At 43.3% G+C, this 19580-nt stretch overlaps 3 protein-coding genes across 3 annotated transcripts in view; 1 reads left to right on the top strand and 2 right to left on the bottom strand.

The window, feature by feature from the left end:
• The window catches only part of LOC146966919 (acetylcholine receptor subunit delta-like), a 4025-nt gene extending 1929 nt beyond the window's left edge, over window positions 1-2096 (bottom strand). Inside the window, exons 1-3 of the mRNA XM_085764097.1 lie at window positions 1831-2096; window positions 687-897; window positions 456-574 (exon numbers count right to left, since the gene is read on the bottom strand). Coding sequence (XP_085620223.1) covers window positions 456-574; window positions 687-897; window positions 1831-1938 — 438 coding nt within the window. The 5' untranslated portion in view covers window positions 1939-2096. The remainder of the gene's footprint in view (window positions 1-455; window positions 575-686; window positions 898-1830) is intronic.
• On the top strand, window positions 2045-5960 carry LOC146966920 (butyrophilin subfamily 3 member A1-like). The gene is made up of 6 exons (XM_085764016.1): window positions 2045-2158; window positions 3539-3871; window positions 4883-5149; window positions 5299-5604; window positions 5734-5816; window positions 5925-5960. The coding sequence occupies exons 1-6, from the start codon at window positions 2089-2091 to the stop codon at window positions 5958-5960; spliced, it is 1095 nt and encodes a 364-aa protein (XP_085620142.1). The 5' UTR covers window positions 2045-2088.
• A 1122-nt stretch (window positions 5961-7082) lies between these two features.
• Window positions 7083-19459, bottom strand: chrnd (cholinergic receptor, nicotinic, delta (muscle)). Its single transcript, XM_085764096.1, has 12 exons — window positions 19231-19459; window positions 17464-17609; window positions 15073-15117; window positions 14861-14970; window positions 13144-13299; window positions 12774-12883; window positions 11293-11493; window positions 9893-10004; window positions 9490-9604; window positions 8341-8551; window positions 8106-8224; window positions 7083-7435 (listed from the first exon to the last, which is right to left on the bottom strand). The coding sequence occupies exons 1-12, from the start codon at window positions 19286-19288 to the stop codon at window positions 7253-7255; spliced, it is 1566 nt and encodes a 521-aa protein (XP_085620222.1). The 5' UTR covers window positions 19289-19459; the 3' UTR covers window positions 7083-7252.
• Window positions 19460-19580: the final 121 nt, after the last annotated feature.

Genomic DNA, 19580 nt, shown 5'->3' on the forward strand with positions numbered 1-19580 from the left:
TCTCTATCGTTATTTTGTTATTTTAATTAATGGTGGAAATGCTGGGTGAGCCGACCAGCGTTTCCTCACTTTCGGTTTCGTGGACGCTGCCCGGCGGGTCATGGGAATAACGCCGCCGAATCACCGTTTATGGTCGGAACTACGACGGTATCTGATCGTCATCCAACCTCTGACTTTAATTCTTGATGAATGAAAACATTCTTGGCAAGAAGTCTGTCTTGCGCCAGTCCAAGAATTTCACCGTGCGCGCGGAGGCTCATGGGAAATGTACTGTAGTATGAAAACACTTCGCTTTCCAAAACTCCTCGTTGTCCCTTTAAGAAAATAATTTAAAAAAACAAAACAATGGCAGACAGAAAGGGAAATAAAACCTTTGACTTTTCTCAGTAAAATAATAAATGAGTGTTTTCAGTGATGATGAGCTCATCAGCTGATCGTCCCTCTGCCTCTCTCACCTCGTTGAAGTCGTTCTTGTTGCGCATGTGTTTGATGATGTAGTTGGCTCCGTCCACAGCTGGCTTGATCTCTGCAAACAGCTGGTCTGTTACCTCGCCCTCTTCCTGTGGCTTCACCACTACACACACACACACAGACACACACACACACAAGGGAAAGGTCAGTGGGCGTGTGACAACATCCTGCTTTAAGGGGAGAGGGGACGACCTGGATGGAAACAGAGGACGTACCTGCGGCGTGCGTGGTCCGTGTCACCAGCCCGTGTCTCTCTGACTGTTTCTCAAACATCAGCTCACTGCGGGACTTGACGCTGTAGTATTCCTCTGCTGAAGCAATGTAACCCACTGAGCTGGAGCGCCGTGGCAGCGCGCCGTCCCAGTATGGCTCCGCCTCCGCAGGGCGGGACATACGCAGGATCTGGGGCAACTTCTCCAGGAAGAACTGGACAAAGAAGAAGACGTATACATCTGTTACGATTTGATATGACAATGTGATCAACACAACACCACATCAATGTATCAGTTTCATGAGACTGATGGCGCTTATAATCTTCCTTTAAACATACGCTCATTGACTTCTTTTCATAGGTTTAAATATTTTGAGTTAAATTGCAACATGTTTCAGATGATGTTATATCAATATTATCTTTAACACAATGTAATTTCAATTTGCAATGTTATGTTATTATACATTTCTCTTAGTTTTACTAGGCCACTGCTACAGTATGGCCATTGCAGCCATCAAGAGGTTGTGCTCATTCTTGTACTCATTTCTTTTATGTTTGTGTTGATGTCTGTTGTCTTTGTTGTTGTATGTTTGTAGATTGTTGATTGTGTTTTGTCCCTTTTTTTTTGGTTGTAATGTATTTTAGGACCCCCTCGAAAACGAGAGGATTCTTCTCAAGGGGTTTATCCTGTTAAATAAAATTTCTGAATGAATGAACTTTAATCAAATACTTCAGCATCATCTTCACTCCAGTGAAAACTAATGTTTAGTTGGAATAAACAAGTAAAGAGGCAGAAAAATAGATCTGATGAAATTAAAACTCAACATTTCATCAACTATAAAACACAGACACATAGAAACACACAAAACAACCAACTATGACTTGGACTTTGTAGACGTCTGGGTGTTTAAACATCTGAGTGTTATTACTGTTGTGAAGAAAAGGTCAGCGCCACAACACCAAGCCTGTGTAGAGAGAGTGTGTGTGTGTGTGAGTGTGTGTGTGTGAGTGAGTGAGTGAGTGAGTGAGTGAGTGAGTGAGTGAGTGAGTGAGTGAGTGAGTGAGTGAGTGAGTGAGTGAGTGAGTGAGTGAGTGAGTGAGTGAGTGAGTGAGTGAGAGAGAGAGAGTGAGTGAGTGTGTAGTTTTACCCTCTTGGTCCATTCAGACATCACATGTGTGCTTGGTGTCCTGAAGTGCAGGTTGAGGACGACCACACAGTTCAGCACCACCACGGTAACCAACACCATGATGAACATTAAATACCTGAGGGAGGCAGACACACACACACACTCACTTGACTCAAAGATTCTTGTCAGTGAGTGACGCAAAACAAACAGGTCCTGTCAGTCGGCCGCTGGACTCAGAGATAACATGTCTTAACTCTGTCCTGCAGTTGTTTGTTCATCATGGGAGCGTTTACGTTTGGTCTGATCCTCTCCTCTCTGCTGTGGATCGTTTCTTTGGTAGAAGGAAAAGGTGAGAAGTCAGGTTCACGTGAGTAAGAAAAAAGTCAATTACTATGAAAGTACTTAAGAAAATACGCTTTGCAGTGACATCTAGATGCAAGTAGTTTCTAAAATCTAAAATTCTATGAATAATCTTAAATATAAAATAATCTGTCTCTGAAATCTTTGTTCGTCTTTCATTCATCACACCCCCTCAGACTTATTCTGTGACCCTTTTAAGGGGCACGAACCCGAGGTTGGGAATTAGTGTAATCACTCATCTATCAGACGATGTAGCCCAAATGTTGTGCAAAATTCTATTTTCGAGGTCCGGGGTGAAAGTGAGGTAGTTTTTTTTTGCATTGGATAATGCAGGCGCGTGAATTATGAGTCACGTTGCTCACAATTGATCAGCCAATGATATCAGGATCTATTATCCGTCAATCAAACATCTGAGAAAAACAAGGGGTACGATGGAGGAGACTCGTCCACCACCACCGACACAAAACTCTCCTCCTCCAGATCCCTGCGGTCCATCACTAGCCTGGCTAGCTACGTTAGCAAGCTAACGTAGCTAGCCTACTAGTTAACAGTAAGCTACGTTAGCTAAATGCACACACACACACACACACACACACATCGAGCTCGGTCCCGCTCCAAACATTGAATATCCTGCCCGCTCGATAACGACCAATCAAATTCGTTTTCCTTACTCGTGGAAACTCATGGAAGGAGGCGGGACAAACAGGACAAACGGTCATTTTTGAACACCTTTAATTGTCAGTGCAAGCTGTTTTTAGAACGGCAGAGCCGAGCCGTGAGCTGTTAAGAGCTACGCTACAGAGGCCAATTTGATTTCTTGGTTTCCCTCATCAAATACACAATCCAACAACTCCAAACCGCTCTGGTGGACAAGTTGTGCTTGCCGAAAAACTGCCCCTGACAGAAACATGCATCAGCGGTTTTGCATGATGTGCTCCTGACGTCTGTTACTGCCATGTTATGTTAACTGTGTCACTGAGTCATTGAAACCAAGATTTGTTACTTAGATAAGGTAACAAGATAGGTCAGATGAAACTTGAAAATTCTCATTCCTGAGATATCACGTGATATTCATATTCACAGGCGAAGCCGTCTTGGTTGGGGTGGTGGGGCTTATATCTGGTCGAAACGCAGTGTTGTCTTTAGTCTGGCAGGAAATAGCTCCCACTAACATTCTATTTAACATACCATCCTATTTAACTGAGGAGCCGGGGGGGGGGGCTGATCTGATTTGACCGTGGTGGCAGCTGAAGTGCCGACAGCAAAGTGACAAAGAAATGACTCTATCCTGAAGAAAAAGAAAAAAGAGGCTTTTATACATGTAACTTGTGTCTGAATGTTTCTCTGTTTCCAGTGTCTCTGCCTGCAGAGTTGACAGTCACCTGTAAGCTTTCAGAGGAATGTGTCCTGCCCTGTCAGTTCCAGTCAGACCACAGCGGTGTGAGGGTCATGTGGACCAAGATGGGAACGGGTGACGTGGTGATATGCAGACGCTTCAGGAACACCACATTTGTTAGGGGCCACAAATCAGCAGCTGATGAGTTCAAAGGAAGAACGGGCCTGTATGAGGACCAGGTGCTGGGAGGAAACGCAACACTGCTGCTGAGAAACATCAGGCCCAGTGATGAGGGGAGATACATGTGCTACACCGAAACTGCATCTGGCACCGTCCTGTCTGGAATCATCTTTCTTGGTGTAAAAGGTACAAGCTGTTTGAAGGGATTCAGCCTTTAGTAACTACAGTTTCAGCTTTAGGGTGATTCTCTGAATTCAGTGCACTTTGCATCCCTCAGGTTTATCTCAACGATTTTCAAATAAAGTTTTTTTTTTTTAAATGCATTTTAAAGCCATACATTAAAGCAGAAGTAAGCGATCCGGTCGTTTTGGCTAATGCTGCGTTCCAGGCAGGCTTTTGAAACCGTAAATTACAGCTTCATGTCACAACTTACGACTTTGTAGCGTTCCAGGCAACCCACTCGTGTTTTTCCGACCTGTTTTACCTGTGAGAGTGCACTATAACGGCCACGTATAGAGATATACCTTGTGCTCTGGACGAGGATCCCTCTTTGCCATGAAAATGAACTCAAGGAGAGTGGTTTAGTTGTTGTGAAGAAGGCTTCAGGGCGCCCAAGAAAGTCCAGCAAGCTCCAGGGCCGGATCTCGGCTCCATCAGTGCAGAGCTGACTCAGGAATAGCAGCAGGCAGGTGTGAGTGCATCTGCACAGTAAGGCCAAGACTTCTGAAGGATGGCCTGGTGTCAAGAAGGGCAGCAAAGACGCCACTAGTCTCCAGGACAAACATCAGGGACAGACTGAGGTTCTGTAAAAGGTCCAGGTACTGACCTGCTGAGGACTGAGGTACAGTCTTTTCTCTGATCATTTCCCATTGTTTGGGGCTTCTGGAAAAGAAAAGGTGAGCTCTGCCATCAGTCCTGTGTCATGGCAACAGTAAAGCATCCTGACACCAACTTCTCCCAACCATCCAAGAAACTTGATACACTCAATGTAATTGTCAATGAAACCTTTGACTCTTATAAATGCTTGTAAATATATTTCAGTTAGCCCACCATACTAACATCTGACAAAAAGATCTGCAAACACTGAAGCAGCAAACCTTGTGAAGATCAATACTTGTGTCATTCTCAAAACTTATGGCCACAGCTCTACAAAGGATCTCATTATGACAGATACCCTCCATCGTTGTTTCTCCACAGCTCCAGTTGATGAAGTTGATATTAAGCGGGTGGAAAACAGGATGACCTGCAGCTCACAGGGGATCTACCCTGAGCCGGAGCTCACCTGGTCCACCAGTCCTCCATCCAACATGAAGCTCCACATCACGACCACCATCCAGCAAACTGCACAGCTGCTCTACAACATCAGCAGCTCTCTGATACGTCCAGACAGTGACGCTGATCTCAGCTACAGCTGCACCATCAGCACCAGCAGAAGCAGGAGGAAAGCCACTTTGTTCAAACCAGGTATTTTTTCTCTTTTTTATGTTTGGTTCATCATCTGCCAACCCAGTATCTGTTCATTCAGTTAGTTGTATTGTTTTGTTTAACTTTATGATGATTTTCAGTCATTCAAAATCTTAAATATTATATATTTCCCTTTTGTGTCATACCAGCCTCTATGGTCGGATCCAGCGTTGAAACAACGATCCCCTGCACGGCCTCAAACGCCCCCATAACAGGCCTCATCTGGAAGTTCAACAGTCAGATCATCCTGACCCAGACCAGAGGTGATGCCCCCTACACAGAGGGGCTCAGAGTCTCAGAGGAGTGGAGGCAGCAGGTGAAGGGTGTGTCAGAGTCAGGAAGCCTCACGCTACAACATTTATCTTCACATCATGAGGGAACATACACCTGTGAACTGAGCGATGCTGAGGAGACGCTGATAACCAACACCGTTGTGAAGGTAGAGGAAGAAGAAGGTGAGGCAGCATCAAGTGACCAACTGTTGGTCTCTGTGAGAGAGAATTGTCTGTATCTGTAACATCTGTATGTCCAGAAAACACCATCATGAGGCATCATGGGAAAATAACTGCCTTTTCTTATTTCAGTTTTGAGATGCACCGTCAAAGATATTGCGGTTGGGGTAGGATCACTGGTAGCAGGACTGGCAGTAGCACTAGCAGCTGTTGTGGTATGGAGACGTTGGGGGAAAAAAAGGTAAAATCATTCTTCCTACACTGTTTTATTCATGTTTTATTTGTCGCTTCTATTCATAATGTTGATGTTTGAACATCACCAGGTCCGCAAAGAATCAGAAGTCAGTCAGAGTAAGTAAATCTTCTGTATTACAAAGGTACTAATGTGAAAAACAGTACAGACAGTATGTTGCAGTGTTAAAGGGATATTTCAACATTTTGGCTAATCACCATAATCCCTATAGTCTTAGTTCTTACCTTTAATTGTCGGTGCAAGCTCTTTTTAGATCGGCGGAGCAGAGATGCGAGCTGCTCAGCTAACGCAACAGAGGCGCATGGTGAGCTCACATCTCTGCCCCGCCGATCTAAAAACAGCTTGCACTAACAATTAATGGTATTGCCAATGGTATAGGGATTATGGCATTTGCCAAAATGTTGAAATATCCCTTTAAGGAGAACTGAACTGAAAAAAAAAAATTCTAATATAAAATCAAATGAAGGAATCATGATGATGTCACGGTTTGTTTGTCATTGTGTGTCGTGCTGAAGGAGAATAAGAAGTTATTTTTTTACATTGATGTTGAATTTTATCTCATTTTGCAGACAAATGGTGTAAACGACATCCCCCTCCCCAGCCGCGATCCAGACCCACTGCTTAGGTCACACTCTGCAGTCTTGATGGAGAAATGTTGAACACTGTGAACAATGACTGTGAGCAGGACATGAACATTCATATCACATGCCATCTCTTCCTACTGTGTGTGTGGTGTGGAGGGTGGGAGGGAGGGGCTTTATTTGTAATAGTTTTTTCTCTGTTTCTATTTTTTATGTGTAAAGCACTTTGGGTTGCATGTCCATGCATGAAAAGTGCTATATAAATAAAGTTTGATTTGATTTGATGGACACGAGCAGTACAGAATAAGAGTTCAAGATGAACAAACCTCTACTGGACTGAAGAATCAGATGACGCTCTGATGTATGAGTTTTTCTCTTCTGGTATCTCAGTGACTGATGGTACTTCCTTTGGTTTACGTAGGATTTGTTTTTGCTGTTGCTATGGAGTTTGTGTTACCATTGTGTTATCATCATTTTTTCCACGGTTTCTTATCTCCACTGGAGTTAGCATGCTAACCAGTTAGCCCTGGTGCAGTTGTTATGTCTGTAATATCCTGGCTGCCGAGCAGCGCTGCTCAGAGGATGTGGTCTAAACTTGTGTCTTTCAAACACAACCAAGACTCAAGCTCTGAAATGAAAATTTTGTCTTCCGAGTGTAAATGTTTATTCAAGCCACACCAATAAAATTAAAACAATAACATATCGATCTAGATATTCACTTCAAATTGGAGGAAAAAACACACAGCTATGCACGTGAAAAAAATGATCAAACAAATAATAAAGACGTAATAACACTGTGTGTGTGTGCGTGTCCCTGTTACAGCAGGCGTGGGTTCTCCTCTCTGTAGTCATGTGGGTCTCCTTTGAAGGGCAGGTGTGGAGGGTGGTTGCAGATTCCCATCAGGAAGATGATGATGGTGCCCAGAGTCATCACCGGAGTCACCAGGAAGAGACAGAGCCGGTCCACCGTGCGGGCGATGCCGCTCCAGTTATCTTTCTCCTGAGACACAGCAGCACGGTCAGAGTTAGTTTACACTTTACTGATGTACAGTAGATATGTGGCTCAACATCTGACACAGATTCAAAACTCACACTGAAACTATCATGAGGATTCACTACAGACCAGCTGTCTTATTTTCACTGTGTTAGATGCAGCGAGGCGTCCAAAAAAAACAGACAACATCCAAACCCAAAGCATTTTAGAAAGGACACACAAATGGGGCGCCGTTTAGCCCAGTGGGTTGGACAGGCGGCCCATATGCAGAAGCTACAGTCCTCGCTGCAGCCAGTGAATCCAGAATCTGGTGGCTCTTTGCTGCTTGTCATTCCCTCTCTCTCTGCCTCCCAATTTCCTGTCTCTCTCAACTAACCTATTAATTAAAGACAAAAAGCCCCAAAAATATACAAAAAAAACCCAAAGCAGGACACATAAAAGGAACAAATAAGGGAACAAAACACTTAAAACTGGATTTTAAAAAGAGAAAAACAAAAAACAAAAGAATAAAATTACAGTGAGTGGATGAATGTCCAGAGTTAAGATAGATTAAAAAAAACAAAACAATGGCAGACAGAAAGGGAAATAAAACCTTTGACTTTTCTCAGTAAAATAATAAATGAGTGTTTTCAGTGATGATGAGCTCATCAGCTGATCGTCCCTCTGCCTCTCTCACCTCGTTGAAGTCGTTCTTGTTGCGCATGTGTTTGATGATGTAATTGGCTCCGTCCACAGCTGGCTTGATCTCTGCAAACAGCTGGTCTGTTACCTCGCCCTCTTCCTGTGGCTTCACCACTACACACACACACACACACACACACACACACACACAAGGGAAAGGTCAGTGGGTGTGTGACAACATCCTGCATTAAGGGGAGAAGGGACGACCTGGATGAAAACAGAGGACGTACCTGCGGCGTGCGTGGTCCGTGTCACCAGCCCGTGTCTCTCTGACTGTTTCTCGAACATCAGCTCACTGCGGGACTTGACGCTGTAGTATTCCTCTGCTGAAGCAATGTAACCCACTGAGCTGGAGCGCCGTGGCAACGCGCCGTCCCAGTACGGCTCCGCCTCCGCCGGGCGGGACATACGCAGGATCTGGGGCAACTTCTCCAGGAAGAACTGGACAAAGAAGAAGACGTATACATCTGTTACGATTTGATATGACAATGTGATCAACACGGCACCACATCAATGTATCAGTTTCATAAGACTGATGGCGCTTATAATCTTACTTTAAACATACGCTCATTGACTTCTTTTCATAGGTTTAAATATGCCTTGTCTTCTTATTTTGAGTTAAATTGCAACATGTTTTAGATGATGTTATATCAATATTATCTGTAACACACTGTAATTTCAATTTGCAATGTTATGCTATTATTATTACACATTTCTTTTAGTTTTACTAGGCTACTGCTATGGCCCTTTGCAGCCATCAAGAGGTTGTGCTCATTCTTGTACTCATTTCTTTTATGTTTGTGTTGATGTCTGTTGTCGTTGTTGTTGTATGTTTGTAGATTGTTGATTGTGTTTTGTCCCTTTTTTTTGGTTGTAATGTATTTTAGGACCCCCTCGAAAACGAGAGGATTCCTCTCAAGGGGTTTATCCTGTTAAATAAAATTTCTGAATGAATTAACTTTAATCAAATACTTCAGCATCATCTTCACTCCAGTGAAAACTAATGTTTAGTTGGAATAAACAAGTAAAGAGGCAGAAAAATAGATCTGATGAAATTAAAACTCAACATTTCATCAACTATAAAACACAGACACATAGAAACAACCAGCTATGAGTTAGACTTTGTAGACGTCTGGGTGGTTAACCATCTGAGTGTTATTACTGTTGTGAAGAAAAGGTCAGCGCCACAACACCAAGCCTGTGTAGAGAGTGTGTGTGTGTGTGTGTGTGTGTGTGTGTGTGTGTGTGTGTGTGTGTGTGTGTGTGTGTGTGTGTGTGTGAGTGAGTGAGTGAGTGAGTGAGTGAGTGAGTGAGTGAGTGAGTGAGTGAGTGAGTGAGTGAGTGAGTGAGTGAGTGAGTGAGTGAGTGTGTAGTTTTACCCTCTTGGTCCATTCAGACATCACATGTGTGCTTGGTGTCCTGAAGTGCAGGTTGAGGACGACCACACAGTTCAGCACCACCACGGTAACCAACACCATGATGAACATTAAATACCTGAGGGAGGCAGACACACATAGACACACACACAGACACACAGACACACACACACTAGATGAAGTAGAAACTCTAATACTGTATTGCACTGCAGAATTCATCTTTTATCAATTAAACACCAAGCTCGGCTTTACTGGTTTAAGGGTTTGACTGTGTTTCTCACTCTAATGTTACATCATCATGAATGTAAACATAACATACATTTCTGTCAGAGTGTCAGGCACAGCTAAGCCTTCCTGATGTTTCCAGATGTGTGTGTGTGTGTGTGTGTGTGTGTGTGTTACTTACTTGACAATAAGCGGTACAGACATTGAAGTCTCGGGCAGCCTCTGAGAAATCAGCAGCAGGAAGACAGACTGAGCCAGGAGCACAGAGATGGACAAGGTCATCTTCTCACCACCTACACACACACACACACACACACACACATAAGTTAAATGAACACACACAATATCAAACACTTTGTTTGACAACAGATTAAAACACAGTCAGTATTTTCAAGCCAAGCTAAGAACCTGATGTGTTGTTGTGTTCGCTATCAAGTAAAATAGATATTGACGGTAACTCAAAGTTCTTGAATGAGATTTTTTTCGGTCGGTGGTTGAGTATGTCTAAAGCTAGTGTTGTGATACTAGAGACCGGTCTTCACCACATTTTCAAGGTCTTGGTCTCATCTCAGAGTTGACTACATTTTTACTCGGTTTATCTCTGACCCCCCTTGGTCTTGGTCTTGACTTGGTCTCGATACGCTCTGGTCTTGGTCTTCACTCGGTCTTGGATTAGGTGGTCTTGACCACAACACACTAAACTCCCGACCAAGTCAATCATTAGTGCATGTCATTCCCCCAGTTTCTCTCCCTGTTTTCCTGTCACTCTATCAAAAAAAGGAAAAAAAATAGCCCTTACTTTCATATCTTTTAAAAAAAAGAAAAAGTCCTGATCATGAGGCGCCACCTAGCAAAGGGTTAAAGTCCAACTCATGACCTTTTGCTGCAGGTCATCCCCTCCCTGTCTCCCCAACCCTCCCATCATCGTCCTGATCAATTAAAGGCAAAAACTGCCCAAAACAAGAATTGAACACGCCCTGATCACAAAAGCACTACTCAGGTCAACAGGGGCAGTTTGATGCAGTTTTTGATTTAGTTTATGACCACCATAAACATTGTACAGTACTGTGATGATGATGGAAAAATATAATGTGTTCATTTAACTTGGTTTATCATATGTCCTGTTTTGCAGAGAAGTGTGAGAAGGCTTTGTTCAGGAGAAGAGCCTTGAGATAGTGGAGGTATGCCACCTGCTTTGATACAGCAAAGTTTCAAGAACACCTTCCTTGCAACGTAAGAGATAACATGGCTGTTGCTAGGCAAGGTGATACACTGTGTTTAAATACTGAGAGGCTTCTTTGTTTGGGGAGCTCCTCTCCCACAACCTTGTATGTGTGAGATCCTGTACACTGCTTGAATAAAGAGATACTGACTTCATCATCCTCGCTGTGAGAGTGGTGACTTTTTCACCCACAGATGACAGCAGAGATCCTGAACAACAATTGGTATACTGTATATAAACCTGTATCTGTATGTTTAGATACCAACAGAGGGTAGAAAGTATTTTCTTTTCGCATTTTCTGTAAGCTAAAGCTGAATCTTTCATGTTGTGTGTGTTTGTAACGGGGTGAATGCACTGACTGTCAGCGGGCAGGTAGTAGACGAGCGAGGCCAGGAAGGAGATGAGCACACAGGGGATGATGATGTTGACGATGTAGAAGAGAGGTTTGCGTTTGATGACCAGGTAGAAGGTGATGTCCTGGTGCTTGTTGCTCTCCATGGGAATGTGTTTGTAAGTGTTCCTTTTGGCGGGCCGGTGGATGATCTCCCACTCGCCGTTCTCTGTCAACACCAGCCACGACACACAGAGGACAGAGAAGGGACAGACACAGAACAGGGACAAGATGATGATTAACCCCTAAATGTGTGTTAGAGTGAACCTGATGCTCCCCAGGGTCACTGAGAGGTCACATCCCCAGTAGTGGCTCTGAAACCTGGGATTTTTTCTCTACAACAATTGACACTTTTAACTATTAACCTTTAACTGGATTTTTAAGAATCCAACCATATCAACAACACTGACCTTCTTGCATGAGCTGCATGAAAGGAAAATGGACTGAAAGGCCCCACAGGGGAAACTATGGAACATTTTATTCTGCGTAATGTGAAGAAGTCTTGAAAAGATCATTTTAAGCAGCATGTGCTGAGTTTGATGTCTTTCTTCTTACCTTCTTTTTTCTACTAAAAGCCTAACTAGAGACGGGAGTTGGAAACTATAATCTCTGTATGCAGAACATTAGTCACATTGACTTGTTTGTAATGAGTGGAAGTGTCACTATGTTAACCTGCATTGTCCCTATCAAATAAACTAAATTAAATTAAAAACATTTACAGAACATACAGTATGTAATGTGAGTTTCTGATAAACAAACCATGAGCTTCATAAAAGTAGAGACGTTAAAGGTCCAGTGCGTAAAATGGAAGTGACGGTGGCCTCCGAGGACAAATAAAACTTGTTTACCAGGATGACTGGGAGTATTTCAGGAGCATGGAGCGATGACGTGAAGATCTAAACCATATTACAATCTGCTGTTTCCTCCTCCTTCTTTCCTTCCTCCTTCTGCCGTACAAACATGGTGGAGCAAGATGGCGATACACTCTAAAGCAAGACCCTTGCTATATGTAGATATAAAATAATAATTATAAGGCTATGAAACCAAAATTAATTTTATTTTATAGCGATTATATACAAATATCCTCATGGGTAGTATATTCAGATTTAGCTAATAAACCTTGACAATTATTACACACTGGACCTTTAAATATAACCATAAAAAATAACAAAAATTACCTTTATTAGCATGATTATCTCATTTCAACTGTACCACTCACACTGACCCAACAATCACTGACCAATCACATCATTACTAATATACAAAGACAAGATGAAAAAAAACACAGTATCTCAGAATCCAGGAAGTTGATGTGCGATAATTATTGAAATATCAAGAATAGATCAACCAACCAGTTCTGCTTGTGTGTGTGTGTGTGTGTGTGTGTGTGTGTGTGTGTGTGTGTGTGTGTGTGTGTGTGTGTGTGTGTGTGTGTGTGTGGTAGGACACCTGTAAAGCTAGCAGGGTCGATGACGATCCACTCCACCTTCCATTTGCTGGTTTCATCTTCCTCCTCTTTCAGCAGCATCCTGATCTCTTTGGCGTTGTAGGTCAAAGATCTGCAAGGCAGCATGGGTAACGGTTTGATCTGTAACCTGATCTGAAGCGCTCATCAACAGTGGGCTACAGTAGACTGAGCTGCTGATGGGACATTATTGGACAAGATTTTTCAAACAAGTGATGTCAGCACAGTGGTTCTTTTTCCTTTTCTTGATGAATTTATCTTGACCCTGCTGAGCTGTGCTTGTCAATCCAAAGGTTATCAATGTGCAGTTGTGAAGTGAACAGAGCACATCAGTGTGTGTGGCTTGTGTCTCACGTGAATTTGAGTGTGCAGTTCTGCCAGTCGAAGGGGAAGTAGTTGACGTTGATGGAGCAGGAGGAGCGGAAGATGGCAGGAGGCAACCAGTAGCACAGACCATCAGTATAGACCAGGACGTTGCTGTAGTAGGCCACCTGGAACTGGGCGTCGTTACTGAGAGGAGGCAGATACCAAACATGTCTGAGTGCACATTAACACAGAAACACAGCCATGCCAGCTCTCATTACTGGGAGCAAGGAAAGTGAGCCTTTGCTCAACCTTGCTCAACTATGCAAAAGTTTTAGGCACTGTAAGTGAAGTGAAGATGCTTCCGACAATAATGCCATGATTAGTCTTAAAGCCCCTGTACAGACTTTTCATTTAGTGTTGATTTTGGCGCCCCCTGTGGACGAAAGCGGTGGTGTTTTGCCGGAATGAAGACTGCATTTCCCACTGTCATGAAGACGTTTGTGTAGATTTGTTTTGGAAACGTCGGAAAGAAGACAGGACTTGCATTTTTTTTTTTTTTGCAGCGTAATGTATCTATTTGTATCGTTTCGTCAGTGGTCCAACCCAACCATGCCTTCCAGAGGTATAGAATTAGACTACTTAGAAATAGCGTATCTTCACACTGATGGGCTCATTTGCTGTTATAGGTAACAGAGACACATCAGCAGAAACCAGAGACTTTTGCCTATCCAGTTAAAAGCTCTGTACAGGGACTTTAATCAAATCATAATTTGGTGTGACCAGGCTTTGTCTTTCAAACAGCACCAGTTCTCCTCCTTGCATGCAGTTTTTCAAGGTTCTTGACTGGCAGGTCGTTGAAGCATCTTGGAGAACTTGCCACAGGTCTTGTGTGGATTGAGGTCGTCTCAGTGTCTTCTGTCTTTTCATATAATCCAGAAAACACGACTCCATGCTGTTGAGATCAGGACTCTGTTGGGGGCTCTATCATCTGTTGCAGGACTCAGTATTATGTGAATTAGAATAAAATGTAGGCTGTCATATTTGGGTCATTGTCATGCTGCAGAACACATTTGGGGCCGATCAGAGTGTTATGTCTGAAAACAATCCATAAAGTGTTGTGTTTTGTTGTGTTCTGTCGTGCCGTGTCGTGTAAGGCAGTGGCTCTCAAACTTTTTTACATCAAGGACCCCTAAACTGACACAAATTAGACCACGAACCCCCATTGGACAAAAGTTTGAAACAAACACCAGAAATACACAAATATTTGTTCTGAGACTGAATAACTCAATAACTTTACTTTTTTTTAAGTCAATGTACATACTGCCAATGGTTTGAAATTTTAGAAAAATTTCAAGGAAATTTCTAGAAAAAAAATGTAATATTTCTGGAAAAAAGGGGACGAACTTGAACCCTCTCAAGGACCCCTGGGGGACCCCGGACCCCACTTTGAGAACCACTGGTGTAAGGTTGAGTTAGGTTAAGATACCAGTGACAGGCTGCTGTGCCTTTAAGAGTTTCAGCACTGGTGTACAGCAAGTGTCGTAAACTGTTCAGGTCCAAAGTTCAGTAAAAGCAACGATATGAAGATACACAGTGTGATCGTTGGGTCCATACAAACACAATACAGAGATCTGTCGAATGGTACTGCATCATGGATAAGAACCTAAACATCTTCAGTGCCTAAAACAATTGCACAGTACTGTACATCATTTTTTCTCTTGGGTTTCTCTACCTCCATTAACAAATAAAGGAAACTGAATCTCACTTGTTTTCCAGCACGATCTCTGGCAGCCACAGCATGCTGGACGGCAGCCGGAGGACATCGATGCCATCAAACTCTGTTGAATTCCACGTCAGCCGGTAGTCCACCCACGTCTGTCACACACACACAGTTCTGTTCAGTTCAGACAATTGCATGGGGGGAATTCACAGTGGAAATAAGATGCTGAGGAAACTTCCTGTGACTTGTTTACATACGTGATCTATCCACACGTTGGTCAGTAGCGTCTCATCTGCTTCTTTCTACAGACAAAGGACAGCAAAGACGGATTAGAGGACGGACAGTGTTCAATTGTTTTGACAGCTTTTTTCACCACTCAACATTATGATGGGCTGAATTTCACTAGTTGTCAGATAATGTAGAACCTGCATTAGCATCAAAACAAAGTAGGCTAAATAAAAAATGATAATACATAGTAGTCTATGAAAAAAAGTGGAAAAGTTAGGGGGCAGGGGCCCACTTTAGTATACTTTCAGGGGGCTCAGAATTCCTAGCAACGGCCCTGGTGCCATATGCCAAAAGTACCATATTCTGGACTATAAATCACGCTTTTTTTTTTAGGAGATTGGCTGGTCATGGGACTCTTATATTTCGAAGGGACTTACATAAAAAACATATGCCATGCCATCTATGATAACAACAGGTCACAACTACACTCCTGGTAACTGAACGCTGTTACTGCACCAATGAAAAAATTACAGGACTAAACCATAAAAAGACAGAGAAAACAAAGCAGTGTTTCCACTATTGTGTTTTTTTTCTGTGGCTTTTTATGCATTTATTTTGAAAGGGCAGCTGGAGAGAGACGGGGGCGCGGAGAGAAAGTGAGAGGGGGGGATTGACACGCAGCGATGGGACTGTGGGAGGGTCGCTGCAGCGGCCGTGCTCTACCAATATGGCGAGTGGACTGTGCCGCGGTCACCGGAGCTGATTCTGGGAACATTTCCACCGGGCCCGGCCCCGCCGGGTCATGTCTCGGTTCCACGGAGCGTTTCAGTGACGGTGTCACGGCCTGACGCTGCTTCATTGTTGCTGCGCTATGAGTAGACGTGGCGGCGCGCGTAAATGTCACCGTCATATGAGTGTGTGCTGTGAATTAACAAGTGTTATGGAGAATGAAAACGTAAAGTCCCATCGGTGTGTAGCCGACGGTTCAGGGGCTGAGTGTCACAGCACCACTGACAGCTGTGTGTGTGTGCGGGCCCGCAATCGAGCTGATTCTAGAGGGGCGTGTGGGGGAGTGAGCGAGAGAGAGTGAGAGAGAGACGGTGCGCCGTGTTTGTTTTCCTATAATATAGGTGTCAGGCGAGCCTTTGTATTGTATCTGATACAAAGGACTTGGACACCTCTGATGTAGAAGATTGGATTAAAGGGATACTTCACCCAAAATGGATAATTCACCAATTTTCTACTCACCATCATGCCAAGGAAGGGTTTGGAGAACTTTCTGAGTCATCAAAACGCTTTAGGAGTTCCAGGGGGGGTCCGGCTGGCAAAGGATTTTCATATAATGGCAGTGGATAGAGTTGACTTTTGAATCGTCCAAAACACACACTATGAAACAACCAAATACCTCCATACTGCTCGTCCGTGACCCAAGTGTCCTGAAACCGCAACATAAAAAAGTTGTTCGGAAAAAAATAATTTGATCTCTGTTTTCAGCCTTGTTGTAGCAGTAGCTCCCAGCGGCTGCATGAGATTTGGTGGTTTACAACGACCAACGAACATCTCGCAGCAACATCAACAAAGTCACTGAGAGCTACTGCTACAACAAGGCTAAAAACAGATCAAATTTCTTTTTTTCAAACAACTTTTTCATGTGGCGGCTTCAGGACACTTGGGTCAGTACAGACGAGCAGTATGGAGGTATTTGGTTGTTTCATACGTGTGTTTTGGTAGATTCAAAAGTCAACTCTATCCGCCACCATTATATGAAAATCAGTTGCCAGCCGGACCCCCCCTGGAACAACAACAGCGTTTTGATGACTCAGAAAGTTCTCCAAACTCTTCCTTGGCATGACGGTGAGTAGATGATTGGTGAATTATCCATTTTGGGTGAAGTATCCCTTTAAGATTTAATCGCGTGGATTAAGATTTAATCAGTTAAAGAAAATCTAATTAAAACACAGACATAACAGACAAGTGGAAGTTTAAGTGGAAATACAGTCATCAGGACTGAGTCTCACAGTGCACCTGATGACATCCAGCCATTGTTTTTTGAGAGTGTGTGTATGTGTGTGTGAACCTCTGGAAAAACAGGAGTTGTTTCATTAGAGAAAACACCACATGTACAGTCACAGGCTTTTTTGTTCAGGCAGGTGGTTGAGAAACACTCAATACACCACTATAAACCTGACAGTGGATCTACCTACAGAACACCGGGGGCCACACTGTGAGAGGGGCTGCGCTCTCTCTCTCACACACACACAAATCAAACAGGGTGTTATGGAAAAATGGTTGAACTCAGTGCAGTTTTAAAGTTTTCATCTGAAATTTGCAGGAGGTGTGAGTGCATTTACTGCTTCATTCCACTGTAAATAGAAGATGATTGTTCTGCAAACACACACACAGAAAAAGATGCACTATACCAGAGAGATGAGGTTGGAGAGTGTGAGGGCGAGGTAAACATCGACAGCCTCCTGCTGCCTCTCCACAGGTCGCAGTTCTTTGTTGTATCCTCGCTCCTTGAACAGGTAGTTGATCAGACGCTCCTCCTCGTTCCTGCCCCAGCACTCTGAGACACACACACACACACACACACACACACACACACACACACACACACACACACACACACACACACACACACACACACACACACACACACACACACACACACACACACACACACACACACACACACACACACACACACACACACACACACACACACACACACACACACACACACACACACACACACACAGTTTATTCTTATTAAACAGAATCAGTCCTCTTGCCTGTGTCCAAATCAAGATTCGCTAAAACTGAAACAGTTTATTTCAGTGTCCTTCAGGAGTCTTTCATACTGTGTGTACTTGCCTTCCCTATCACCCTCAGTGATATGCTGTTCTCCTTGTGTCTGCTCAGTGCACTTCTAACTCTGATACTTGATTATCATACTGTGTACTTTGTTTATAATTGTGTTTGGTTCTGCTTGTTTTGGTTGGTCGGTGTTGCTGTTGTGTTGTTCTATCTCTGTAATCAGGGCGTCATTGAAAAAGAGAGCCTGCTCTCAACTGGCTTCCCTGAATAAATAAAGGTTTGAAATGAAATGAAGAACTCTATCAAGGAACAGCAATGTACATTATTATACAGAGCTATGAAGGAGTGGAATGTCCTTCCTAATTATGTTATACAACAAAGAAACATGGTTAGTTTGGTTTGTATTGTCATTTATGAAATGAAAAGCTGCTGCCTTGCAAAAGCTAATGGGGATCTTAATAAACCAAACCAAAGCATTTGTGCACAGTACACACAAACAAATACAAGTAAAATACAAACGGTAAACAGAAATATATAACAGGATTTGTCCTCTGCATCTCCTACAGTACGAGCTTCACCTTCATAAAGCCACTGATGGCATGCGCGCACACACAAAACAAACAGGGTCTGAGTGTGTGTGAATGCTTTCGTGCCGTTCATGTTTCACTCCATCACAGCAGCTGTTGTGATGCCAGTGCACAGGCAGACATTTCCCCTCCACACACTCCCACTTCACCACCCAGCCATGTTTGTTTTGTTTGCAGATACAGTGATTTGTTATTGAATCAAAGCGCAGGCACGGCCGTACACTCGTCTGACGTAAAGCTTCCTTTCAGCAACTGACTTCATGTTATCTTTTATTCTTTTAAGTTCACCTGTTTTGTTTTTGACATCAGGAACTAGTGTAGGGCTGGAACTAACAACCTTTTCTTTTAATATTAATTAATCTGAGGAACATAAAATAGTAAAAAAAAATGTGAGTCTAAAGTTCAGGTTAACAAACTCACACTGCTTCATTTCTACAAGTATTGTTAAAAAAGCATTTTTCTTTTGGAAAAATATCTAAATGACAGCTCCATTATAAAAACTGATTGGCAGCATATAGTTGCTGAATCAAACTGTGTAATTTCAGTTGAAGAGCGACTGGAGTGTCCCGTGTTGTTTCTACAATGCTCAGCATGTGATTGTGGGAAAAAGCTCTTTTAAAAAAGCTTTTTTACGTATGAAGATGACAAAATATCTAGAAATGACACCAAATCTTTGTAGCTTATATGCAAAAAAAGTGAGCAGAGGAATTCAAAAACACACATCAGACTTCAACTGGTGCAACATAACAAATTTCACAAGTGTCAGAACCAATAAGAGCTTACCAGTGGAGAGCAGAGTGAGCAGGAACACGGAGGCCAGTGCTGCACGCTGAAGCTTCATGGCTGACTGGTGGTGAGGGGAGAGGAGGCCTCACACACACCGACCTTCTGCCAGCGGACTGGGGGAGTGGGTGAGTGACAGGCAGCAGCTGCAGCTACACAGGGAGGAGAAAATAGAAAACAGGCGTGAGCAGCCGGCTGCTGTCACCTCCACACTCTGTACGGGAAACAGACACAGAGAGGAGGAAGAGGAGGAGGAGGAGGGGGGTGGGCAGGCATCACAACAATGATCTGACCTGATGATCGGGAATCTGAAGGTGTTCGTAAGACATGAGAGAAACATCACCCTCACA

Source organism: Trachurus japonicus, chromosome 20, assembly GCF_045865225.1.
Source record: "Trachurus japonicus isolate A0001 chromosome 20, Traja_1.0".
In the NCBI taxonomy this organism is placed as follows: domain Eukaryota; kingdom Metazoa; phylum Chordata; class Actinopteri; order Carangiformes; family Carangidae; genus Trachurus; species Trachurus japonicus.